General features: G+C 47.7%; 1 protein-coding gene across 3 annotated transcripts in view; it reads left to right on the plus strand.

The window, feature by feature from the left end:
* The first annotated feature begins 11 nt into the window (after positions 1-11).
* PNPLA7 (patatin like domain 7, lysophospholipase) overlaps positions 12-12319 on the plus strand; it is a 129831-nt gene continuing 117523 nt past the window's right edge. The window contains exons 1-9 of one of the 3 annotated variants that reach the window (XM_065853939.2): positions 12-194; positions 863-920; positions 3560-3625; positions 4037-4124; positions 4720-4802; positions 8302-8390; positions 8472-8612; positions 9876-10035; positions 11461-11541. In XM_065853939.2, coding sequence (XP_065710011.2) covers positions 888-920; positions 3560-3625; positions 4037-4124; positions 4720-4802; positions 8302-8390; positions 8472-8612; positions 9876-10035; positions 11461-11541 — 741 coding nt within the window. In that variant the 5' untranslated portion in view covers positions 12-194; positions 863-887. Of the gene's footprint in view, positions 195-217; positions 299-862; positions 921-3559; positions 3626-4036; positions 4125-4719; positions 4803-8301; positions 8391-8471; positions 8613-9875; positions 10036-11460; positions 11542-12319 lie in introns of those variants that run through there. The other 2 variants (XM_065853940.2, XM_065853938.2) reach the window with 2 other exon arrangements.

Genomic DNA, 12319 nt, shown 5'->3' on the forward strand with positions numbered 1-12319 from the left:
CCCATCCTAACCTGCGCAGGACGCGGGCCACTCGGCGCGGGGGTGGGGGCTTTCCTCACCAATCCGCAGCGGGGAGCCCGCGGAGTGGGCGGGGCCTGTCCCTCGGCGGGCAGGGTCTTCCCGCCGCCACCGTCGCCCCCGGTGGTGACTTTTGACCTCGGTGGTGGCGGCGGTTCGGGGCGCGGCGGCGGCAGGTGAGGGGACCTGACCCGACCCGACCTGACCTGGGTGCCCGGGGCTTGGCAGGGCCTGTGGCGGCAGCTCGGGAGGTGCCGGTGCCCCCTGGCCCGGCCGGGAGGTTGTTTTTTTATTTTGATTTGCGTCCGCGTTCCGTGATTTACGTTAACGGGGAGCGGGGCAGCGCCGGGGGCTCCGCCCGCTGCGGCGGCAGCACGGGCGGGGTGAGCCGGGCTGGGCTGAGCCGCTGCCAGGGCTGCGGCTCCGCGCTGTGCCCGGTGAGGTGTCGGTGGAGCGTCCCCGTGTCGGTGAATGTCAGTGAAGTGTCCCCGTGTCCCGGACTCGGCACCGGGAGCTGCGGGTTCCTTGGAGCAAAGGGGACGCGGGGACCGGTGTGTGCGGGGAAGGGCTCCGGGGGTCCCGGCGGTTCCCCCTCCGGGGGAGTGGAGACTCAGCCGCTTCCCGGGAGCTGCGGCCGCTCTGGTGTCTCTGCCTTTGCTGGGTTCTGCTCCTCAACACACAGACAGCGACAATGCACTAAAAAATAACATTTTCCCCTTGGATTGTCTGTTCCTGCCGGATTCGAAGGGAAGTTCTGTTTGCTTTGTGTTGCAAAGTTAAAAACACATTACATTAGACAGTACGGTCGTCTCCTAACTCAGCCGTCTCTTTTTGTTTTCCTTAGTTTTGCTCCTGATGTCCCGCCAGCCATGGATAACGAAAGCAACAGCACCAGCCTCGAGGTATGGGATACTTCGTTATTATTTTTCGACATATTTATTTCCCCTGTATTTCCGGAAGCTGAAAGCTACTGTGCCTAGTTTGATAACATTTAGGTAATGTCTTTAGATATAATGATACTTTGAAAAAATCTTTCTTGATAAGAGATTCATCCCGCCAAAAGATTTAAGACTGGTCCCATTTTTTCACGTGTCTGTTTTTATTAACGTTCTAAGGTGTTAGAATGTTATGATTTAAGTACCTGTTTCTTCAACAGTACAGTTTTAGCCTAAAAGATGGAAGAATTGCACAATTCTCTGGCAGCTTCTTGCGTCTGTTCTTGATCATAAATAGAAAAATTAGTCTAACAAGGCTTGTGGTGCTTTTCGTAGTAACGAAAGACAAGGCCCATAGGAAATAGTTCTATATAATATGTAATGTTATGTATAATAGGATAGGAAATAGTTCTTCTCACAACTGAAAAACACGTACAGCCTACTCGTATGTGGTTAAATTTTTGTGATAATCCCGTATCTGTACTCAAAACATCGGCATGTGAGCCCGTGTGCTGAGGAGCTACAGGGAAGTCTGATGTCCTGAGTGATCCTGTTTGAGTCCTTGGTTTCGGGGCAGATAAGGGTTCCCACCCCTCCCTGCCTGGTGTTTGTCTCACTGTTTGCCTTTCGTTGGTTAAACTCTCAGCAGAGCCGCTCGTTCTGTGCTTGGTGCTCTGGACGGGCGGGAGCGTTTGTGCAGCTGTATATTTCTGTTAATTACTGTTAATTCTCACTTTCTTAATGGAATTTCAGCATCACTGGAAAAAGCAGACAAATGCTATTTATGCTGATATAATACATACCCTTAGCGAGGCTCTTTTTGGGATTGCTCAAGATGAGTTTTGCCTCCAGGAGTTGTTTGAAGCCCTGTAAGGCGCGTGTGAGCTCTGTCACACTCCTCAGAGAGCTCCTGCGGGTTTGGGGTGTCCCATGGTGACGTCACGGTGACGTCACACCCGTCCCAGGTGCTGTGATGTAACAAGGACCGTGTAGGCGTTTGAAGCATCTCTGGGGTTGCAGCCCCTGTGCTGCTTTCCCAGCTTTTCCACAAGGATTCTCCTTGAAATGATGCGCCACACGGGACGCATATCATGTTTTCATCAGTGTTTTTGAGAAACTCTGCAGCAACCTCGCAGTTTTTCGTCGAGGTTTGAGATTCTTTTTTCTCCCGTTGTTTTTCTGTATCAAGGCGGGAGGGCTGGGTCTGTGCGTGTGTGTGTTTTGTGGACTAGATGATCTTTTGAGGTCCCTTCCAATCCCTAACACTCTGTGACTCTGTGATGTGTTTCTTCCCCTCATGTCGCAGCAATGTGACTGTCAGTTGGCAACAACTATTTTTGCTGTTATTTGAGATCATACGGGCCTGAACAGTGGCAGAACTGTTTAAGTCCCTTATAGTGTCAAGGGGAAATAAATTAAGTGACCACAATAGACTTACACCAAGAATCACAGAATCGCAGAATGTCAGGGGTTGAAGTGCCCTGGAAAGCTCATCCAGTGCAATCCCCCCATGGAGCAGGAACACCCAGCTGAGGTTCCACAGGAAGGTGTCCAGGCGGGTTTGAATGTCTGCAGAGAAGGAGACTCCACAACCTCCCTGGGCAACCTGGGCCAGGCTCTGCCACCCTCACCAGGAAGAAGTTGCTTCTCAAATTTCAGTGGAACCTCCTGTGTTCCAGTTTGAACCCATTGCCCCTTGTCCTGTCACTGGTTGTCACCCAGAAGAGCCTGGCTCCATCCTCCTGACACTGCCCCTTTCCATATTGATCCCCAGGAATGAGTCCCCCCTCAGTCTCCTCTTCTCCAGCTCCAGAGCCCCAGCTCCCTCAGCCTTTCCTCACACGGGAGATGCTCCACTCCCTTCAGCATCTTGGTGGCTGCGCTGGACTCTCTCCAGCAGTTCCCTGTCCTTCTGGAACTGAGGGGCCACAACTGGACACAATATTCCAGGTGTGGTCTCCCCAGGGCAGAGCAGAGGGGCAGGAGAACCTCTGTATTTTGCCAAAATGTATTTGTTGCTAACAATTTGTCAACTTATTTTTCCTCAAATTCTTGTGACTTTTCACTACAATTCCCCTAATAACAGTCTGATTATAACAATGGTAGAGTTAGTTTGACTAACATTGGGAAAGTAAATTGTCGGTGTGCTGCGTTAAAGCAGCTGAAGACGACAACGTGAGAGCAGTGATCCGTTTGTGCTGACCGCCCAGGCAGGAGTTTGATTTGCTCTGTAGAACTGGAACAAACTCTGTGAGTGACTGAAGGCAAAAACTGGGACCAGAACTGTGTGTAGTACTTCAGATTCAAGTACTTGTGAGGCTCAAGACTTACAGGGGGACGTATCTGTCCTTGAACTTGATTTGTTTCCTCCTTGTTCCTAATATCACTTCACCATTTGACCCTGTTTTAGGACTATTTAGGAATCCTGGCACCATAGAACTCCACTAATGACCCCTCTCCACTGTTTGTCTGCTGTTTGCAAAGCTGAAAGATGCTGACAAATACAATCAAGTTGTGTTTTGTGTGCCAGACCAGGCACCAAGATGTTTTTATTGAGACTTTTTCCCAGTTGCGGGAAACTAATTTCACGTTTGTTTTGGCGCTAGACTGTGCTACCAGCGAGCGGAACAGCCATTCTGCAGTTTGTGGAAGACAGAATACAGACCACTATGGTAACGTACAGCTCCAATCAGCCGGGTGAACCACCGTGTGTGTGTAAATAGTGTGGAGCTTCTCGGGAGCTCCAGGAATCACAGTCAAAGTCTGAGTGTGTGTTTGTTTGTCACTGTGTATGAGGCAGGAGTGAATGCCTGTTATTTCATCCCGTGTGCATTGAGGTGATCAGCTCACGGGGGGAAAAACGCTGAATATTTTGCATGTGAGCTTATGTGTGAGACACTGATGTAGTTTAAACTAAAACTTTTTGCATATGTGATGTTTTAATTAAAAAGTAAATATTTATGAATGTGCTTGACTTTTAGACTTCTTACTGACCTAAGTGTTCTTTAGTCCTGCAAACTGTACTTAAAAATCTCCAAGTGTAGAAGTTGCTGACTTCTTTCCTCCCTGAATTCCTCCCCCAGCTGACCGGAATTGCCATTGGAGCGGCGGTCGCGTTGCTCCTCATAGCGATTGTCGTGTTTGTCGTTTACAGACGAGTGAAACGATCCAGTAAGTACCCATGAACTATGTGTGTTTTAAAAGCTTCTCAGTTACCTCAGTATTTTTGTAGCAACAAGCGGTACATTCCGTGTTGGTTTGTACCCATTGCTCACTGCAAAGCTGGTGGTTCTTGCAGGAAAACAGCTTTGAAAGGCTGAAGGACTTGGTTAATTCACTTACCCATTTGTGAGCATAGGATTCACAACTGTCATGTGCAGGACGCTGGATGTCTTATTTCTCTATGATGGCTGTAGTATAGCTGGCATGCAAAGAATTTCAACCCTGCTGCAATTTCACCATTACAATAATGAGAAACAGGTGAATTAGAGGTTTCCTTGGTGAGATTAAATCCTTATATCTGTTTAGAGCCATTTAATCTCTCTGGTGATTAGGCAGAGCCTCCAGCCAGCTCTTCCCTAGTCTGGCGTGGCTGACCAGAGCTGGATAATGAGGTGCCTTGTGTTGGTTTCAGTTCCAAACGCTGGCCACAGGAGCTTGCAGCTCCGCAGATGGGAACCGCAGCTGCTCTGGAGCCTGTGCTCCATTCTCTTTCCGTTAGCACAGAGCTGCCGGTGGTTTCTGACGGGATGCTCCTCTTTTTCAGAACAACTCCAGCCACATGTGCCTCAGTACCGATTCCGCAAGCGAGACAAAGTGATGTTCTACGGGCGGAAGATCATGAGGAAGGTGAGGGGATCTGGTGTGGTGGGAGGGAAGATTAAAATCCACTTTGAGAGGTGTTACAGACTTCACTTGCTTAGCCTGGCCCAGGACCTTCAACCCAGACAACTTCACTGGAATTTTGGGAATGTTTCAGAGCTCCTGGAATTCTGTCTGAATTCTGATGGAACAGCAAAAGCTTCTCTTTCTGGCCCAGCCTTACCTCTTTCAGCAATATTTGCAGACATTGAGGGTAGGAGTAAATCTGACTCTGCTATGGAGTTGAATTTTCTTTTTTAATATATATCTCAGTAGTAAACTCTCTGTCTTAGTATTTAGGATTATATTCAAGATATTCATTACCTCAGGGTTGTCCCTTTCACACGGTGACTACCAGCAGTGCCTTCCCACTGGAATCTGGCGCCTTCTCTCCTGTGTGAGTCTGTCTGCGAACCAGACACTCATATTTACTTTCTACAGTCTGTGAAGAACACTAAGCCCTTCAGCATACGAGGCCCTGTTTTCTCGTTACCAATTGCAAATCGGACTTGTCAAACAGTCTCATTAGAGAGTGTTCGAGAGGGTTTTATCCCAAGATCGAGCTCTCTGCCTTGGGTTGTCACAAGGAGTGCCATCTCCGCACTCAGGTTCCCATCCTGGTGTTGCTCCTGTCCTGTTATTCTGAAAGGTCTTCTCAAGAATTTTCCGTCAGTCCTGAACCTGTTTCTGCATCAGTTGGTTAAATCGCACAGAATCCCAGAATGTCAGGGGTTGAAGGGACCTGGAAAGCTCATCCAGTGCAATCCCCCCATGGAGCAGGAACACCCAGCTGAGGTTCCACAGGAAGGGGTCCAGGCGGGTTTGAATGTCTGCAGAGAAGGAGACTCCACAACCTCCCTGGGCAGCCTGGGCCAGGCTCTGCCACCCTCACCGGGAAGAAGTTGCTTCTCAAATTTAAGTGGAACCTCCTGTGTTCCAGTTTGCACCCATTGCCCCTTGTCCTGTCACTGGTTGTCACCCAGAAGAGCCTGGCTCCATCCTCCTGACACTCCCCCTTTCCATATTGATCCCCAGGAATGAGTCCCCCCTCAGTCTCCTCTTCTCCAGCTCCAGAGCCCCAGCTCCCTCAGCCTTTCCTCACACGGGAGATGCTCCACTCCCTCATAAGGGAGATTGCTCCACAATCCTTTGAGTCTATGCCTGGTTGATATTTAGTGTTTTTTGTTTGTTTTTTTTTTTTTACTTTGTCTTTGCAAGTGGCTTTTCATGGGAAATTACAACAAGAAGTCTCAAGAAAATCTGCAGAGAGACATTTTCTTTAATGTATGAGGTTACTCTCAGTAGGCGTCTTAGGTGTTCAACACTGACTGCCTGGATTTAACTGAGGAGCTTCATCTTCCTGTCTTTCTCCTCAAAATACACACTTCCCTTGAACCTCCTTTGTGTATACAGCATGTGAGATTAGTTTTTTATTCCTGACTGTACCACCACAGTCAATAAAACTCATTTTCTCAGAGGTGCCGTGAGTGGCTGTGCTGGTGCAGAGGTTTTGTGTTGGGTTTTGGTACAAGCTTGTGCTGGAGGTCCTGGAGGTCGAGGTTATTTCCTTACTCAGCGCTTCTCACACCAGAAGTAACCAGAGTAACAAATGGTTAGTGCTTGTTTGTGGTTACTTGTTGAATGAATAGTGATAAATACACTGGTAAGTGGTCCCTGCCCACTGCCCTGGAGAGGCAGAGCCAGGGTGCAGGTCCAGCGGGCTCTGCAGCCTGGGGGAGCAGGATCTGGAGGCTGCATCTGGAATATTGTGTCCAGTTGTGGCCCCTCAGCTCCAGAAGGACAGGGAACTGCTGGAGAGTCCAGCGCAGCCACCAAGATGCTGAAGGGAGTGGAGCATCTCCCGTGTGAGGAAAGGCTGAGGGAGCTGGGGCTCTGGAGCTGGAGAAGAGGAGACTGAGGGGGGACTCATTCCTGGGGATCAATATGGAAAGGGGCAGTGTCAGGAGGATGGAGCCAGGCTCTGCTGGGTGACAACCAGTGACAGGACAAGGGGCAATGGGTTCAAACTGGAACACAGGAGGTTCCACTTAAGGATGAGAAGCAACTTCTTCCTGGTGAGGGTGGCAGAGCCTGGCCCAGGCTGCCCAGGGAGGCTGTGGAGTCTCCTTCTCTGCAGACATTCAAACCCGCCTGGACACCTTCCTGTGGAACCTCAGCTGGGTGTTCCTGCTCCATGGGGGGATTGCACTGCATGAGCTTTCCAGGTCCCTTCAACCCCTCACATTCTGGGATTCTGTGATTAGGACTGATCTCTTTTGGGGTCACCGGCAGAGCAAGGGGTGTCCTGACTGTGGGACAACCTGCTGGAATCCAGCTGTGCACTGACGGTGCCAGGGCACCGTAAACAACATCTGTAAAGAAATAATGTGCAGGCGAGTGAACTTGCTTTGTTGTCACTGCGTGATGAGGAGCAAACGCTTCCTCCTGCGAGCTGCCGCAGCCTCCTGCTCACACACTGCTCCGCCTCACCCCGGTGAACTCAAATGCTTGGACTTAATAATTAGACACTGTGCTGGTTTTAAAGTTCAGTTGTGGGCTGTGTCTCATTGTGGAGGAGATTACTCCCTGAACCTCACTCCTATATTGCGGATCAGCCTTGGCTAAAAACACCCCTAGTGAAAGGAAGTTGTGTGTGTTGCCAGCGACTTTGTAATTGTAATATTCTTTAACACAGGTGTTCATACGTAACATAAGTAAAGAATGCTTAGAGTTCCATGTACTAAGATAATTTCAGGTGGTTTTTGCTTTGCAATTTTAGACTTTCTTTTATTTCTGAGTAAGACATAGAATGTTAGAAACTAACTGCTGTTGATTGTACTTCATGCATTTTTTATAAAGTACCAAGATTTTTACTCCCAAGAAGAGAAAAATAATTGAGTCTCCAAATTAAAGATTTGTTTTGTTTTTGGAGAGAGAAACTTTTTCCTGGGGTTCAGCTCCCTGAGAAGCAAACAGAGAACTATAATGTTTGGAAAGTAACGAATAGGTGTTTTTTCGGCCTTGCAGTTGTTGCATTTGGCCAGGAGGCGGCACGTAGTACCTGTTAAAAGCAACTGGGAGCCTTGCTGGTGCGTGGGGAGTTTGTCAGCAGCTCAGGAATGAACACAGCGCTCGTTTGTCAGCAGCACCGGCTGGAGCTGTGAACGTGGCTGCTCTGCCTGCTCTGGGGGGTTTCTGAGCAAGAACTGTGTAACTGGGTTTTTTTCGCTCTACCATCTATTACCACTGTAGTAGTAGCTTAATAAAATCCAAGTATACTCCTTTTGCTTTCTAGAAAGACTGTGATCCCGGAGTAGATCATTCCAATCCTACAAGGTCTTGTGCAAGCGCTTCTCTGCTCACGTTTTGGTGACTTGGTAGATGAGTTGGAGCCTTTGCAGGGTTGGAACTGGTGGGTTGGGGTTTGGTTTTTAGTTTGATTTGAGTTTTAGTAAATGTCTTCTTTGTTTTTGTGATTTCCTTCTAGGTTACAACCCTTCCGAACACTCTGGTTGGGAACACGATGCCTCGCCAAAGGATGCGGAAACGGACCAAAGTTTTATCGTTGGCCAAAAGGTACTCGGAATTTCAGGAAGGGGAAAATTCCCACCATGGAGCCTGGTTCCTGAACTCTCTGCCTTCTGTTTTATTTTGTAGGATTCTGCGTATTAAGAAAGAAAGTCCGACTCTGCAGCCCAGAGAGCCACCTCCCTCCTTGCTAGAGGCAGATCTGACCGAATTTGATGTCAAGAATTCCCATTTGCCATCGGAAGTCTTATACATGCTGAAAAATGTCAGGTAATTCGAAATGGAGAGAAAAGTTTGGGGTTTGCATTTGGTGGATGTTCAAGTGATCTAAATATTTAGCGGTTTGTGTCAAGTCTTAAAGTTTGTCTCTGCATGGTCAGACTCGTTAAGCAGTTGACTGAGTGTTCATATGGGGAAAGGATACATGACTTCTGATTTTCTAGAAGCATTAAGAAAACAGTTGAGGACATACGTTAGTGGCCTGATTTGGGGCATGATGATAATTAAGCTTTTTTTGACATGAACAGATTTCTTTTAGTATGTTTTAAGTTCTCTTTAGAATATCAGACAATTTTTGATACAGAAAGGCATCATCATTTGGAAATGCTAATTGGATACCATATTGACAACTTGCTAAACTGCAGAATCTTTTATTTCTCTGGCTAAAAAGGTTGCAAACAGAATCAAACACAACCCTCACAGCCCTGGGGGGGTTGTGGGAGGGTCTTTGTGCCCGTTCAGTCCAATGTTTGTATTGACGCAGCGAAGTGAATGCCATCTCCAGACCTGTAATTTTGGTTTTGTTTGCGTATGTTCATGTTACTCCCAGTTCTGACATAATTTAGTCCTGAAGGTCATACGTACTGCAATAAAACTGCTATTTAAATCATCCGAACTTTCTGCTGTGGAATTATGATCTCCTGTGACTAATTGATGTTGCAGCAGGATTTGATTGATTGATGCTGTTAAATGTGAGGGAGTGGAGCCATACGAAGGGCCCTTTGGTGCTGTGCACAGAATGATCAGGTTTAAGAGGCATATTTCTGTGTGTGATAGTGACCGACTGGTTCCAGTATTGCAGGGTCCAGGTGCACATTAGCTGCAGTATTCCAAGTTACAAATTCATGCAGATGACAGGGATTTTTCCCTTTGTTTTCAGTATTTTTCGTGTGTTCTGGTTGCACAGACAGGGTGGCTGTGCTAAGAGGGCAAGTTCCCAAGGGTCAATTTTTTCATGCAGTGTGTGAATCTGTTGCAGGTTTTTATATTTCTTCCCCTTCAAAAGCCGTGAGGAAGACTGGATATATGTTCTTCAGAGCCTGGTGTTGCTCAGAGTGCTGTTCAAAAAGGACCTCCAGTCTTTACAGTTTTCAGCATTTCACAGGGCTCTTGCCCTTCTGCATGGGGAATTCCATCCTGCCTTGCTGCTGGGGTTCCTCCGCTGTTTGTGTCTGGGGGCTTTGCTAATTTAGGGAGGATTTCCCAAGGATAAGGGCAATTTTAGGCTTCCCTTTGTGTTTTTTTTCCCTGCAGGGTCCTTGGCCACTTTGAGAAACCTCTTTTCCTGGAGCTGTGCAAGCACATGTTCTTTGTGCAGTTGCATGAAGGTGAATACATCATCCGGCCTGGGCAGCTGGACAACAGCATCTACGTGGTGCAGGACGGCAGGCTGGAAGTCTGCATCCAGGAGAGCGTAAGAACAAACCCAGCTGTGGTTCTTTTCCCTTAATGAGGAAAGGCTGAGGGAGCTGGGGCTCTTCAGTTTGGCGGAGACTGAGGGGTGACTCATTCATGGGGATCAGTATGGAAAGGGGCAGTGTCAGGAGGATGGAGCCAGGCTCTTCTCGGTGACAACCAGTGACAGGACAAGGGGCATGGGTGCAAACTGGAACACAGGAGGTTCCACTTAAATATAAGAAGCAACTTCTTCGTGGTGAGGGTGGCAGAGCCTGGCCCAGGCTGCCCAGGGAGGTTGTGGAGTCTCCTTCTCTGCAGACATTCAAACCCGCCTGGACCCCTTCCTGTGGAACCTCAGCTGGGTGTTCCTGCTCCATGGGGGATTGCACTGGATGAGCTTTCCAGGTCCCTTCAACCCCTGACATTCTGGGATTCTGTTCTTGAGATCAATCTGTTGGCATGCATAGCATATGGGTTGGCATGAATCACGAAGCATTGATTAAGCTTAGACATTGAATCACAGTGATTTAGAAAGGATTAATTCCAACCCTTCAGGGCTATGATGTTCATAAAGAACAAGGCTTTTTTGCTGTGGTCCCCCATGTCTTAGATGAGAGAGTGAACACAGTGCTGATCTGGCGTTTTGAAACGTCCTCCCATGCTCCAGGTGCATAGTTATTGAGGGGGGACGGGGTGCTGGACTGGCCTTGTGTTGGAAACATTCCCCTTTGAATGGTAGCTATGCAAAATAATGAGGTGTTCAGAGCTGGAGGGATCAAGTGTACTTCTCTGCATAATATTCTGGCTGGGAGATAGAAGATTCAGGATCACTTTTAGTAGGCAGGGAAGAGAAGCGATGGTCTGTGTTATCGGTGAGTGTTAAACTGATGAGCGTTAGCCTTGGTGACCACCCCCCTGCCAATTTAGATTTTTACTATTTTTCCTTCTTCCTGAACTTAGAGTTTAGCTTTACCATGGGAACAGTTTCCTGATGGCTGACAAGTCAGAGATTTTGTCTTTGTATATTATCCCAAATTTGCTAATTTGTGTGTATTTTTGTATTTTGCTGTCCTTTGCTCTGCACTGCGTCTTGACATGTGATCCCTCCATAGAGGGAGCTAATTCTGAGAGTGAAGGACGCTTTTTCTTTTTCAGTTGTTACATAGCAAAGACAAACAGGTTACATCTCCCCCTAGCCCAAACTGGCTTCTAGTTTCTTTTAATTTATCACTTCTGGAATGGTAGTTGAAAACTGTGGCTTGAATTAGCACACTACTATCAGGGCAGAGAGGAAACGAGTGTCCAAATTGGAATGGGGGACCATTTCTGGTAGGGCTGCTCAGAGTGGGAAAAGGAGAGCGGGTTGAGCTTTCTGAGATGCTCCATATATGCCAAATACCCAGCTGTTTGCCCGTAGTGATGGTCTGTCCTTCGCTTGCAGGACGGGACAGAAGTGGTGGTGAAGGAGGTGCTGGCGGGAGACAGCGTCCACAGCCTTCTCAGCATCCTCGACGTTATCACGGTGAGTTCTCATGGGCTTAGGGCTTGGACTCGATGATCCTCGTGCATCCCTTCCAACTCAGGACATTCTAGAGTTCTGTTCCATGAGGGAAGTCAACTTTTGAATATTACAAGGAAAGAATCAGAATGGGAAATGTTTCTTTGACCAATTCTTTCTCTCCTCCCAGGCCTCACAGCTGTAAATTCAGCTCTGTGGTGTGTTAATTTGTCACGAAACGTGTGTGCTTGCTAGTGGAACACTGGCTATTTCCGATAAGCAATAGGATCTGAATTATTCTTTTAAGGCTGGAAAACTGAGGTAAAGTGTGGTGCTCAAGGTCACAGAGCAGTGGAGAGCAGGACCAGCTTAGGGCCTACAAATCAGGGTTTTACACTGTTTGATTTGTTGCTTACTGAATTTATTTTCATTTAGCCTAATGAAAATAAATCTGACAGTTGTTATTATCGTAATTATACTGTGAAACCCGCTGATGGGTTAATTTGTTCCCTCAATGTTCATGCTGCCGCTGGCCGTCTGAAGCCTGTGCGCTTCGACAGGGGCGAGATGAGCGGAACGCTGGCCACTCGCATTTATTGCGCAAATTAGCGGTGTGGATTTTGTTTCGGTTGGAATTACAATACGGTTTTGCTGCAGTTGTCACAGCGCGTCTGTTTAGGAAAACCTAAATTGAAGGGGGAAAATTTGTTATATTCGATAATACACAAGCGCTTAAAGCGTTTGCTTCAAGGATTTTTGATGGCCGAGAGGATGAGGATAATCTGATCAATAAGTTGTTCAT

This window comes from Patagioenas fasciata, chromosome 20, assembly GCF_037038585.1.
Source record: "Patagioenas fasciata isolate bPatFas1 chromosome 20, bPatFas1.hap1, whole genome shotgun sequence".
Classification (NCBI taxonomy): domain Eukaryota; kingdom Metazoa; phylum Chordata; class Aves; order Columbiformes; family Columbidae; genus Patagioenas; species Patagioenas fasciata.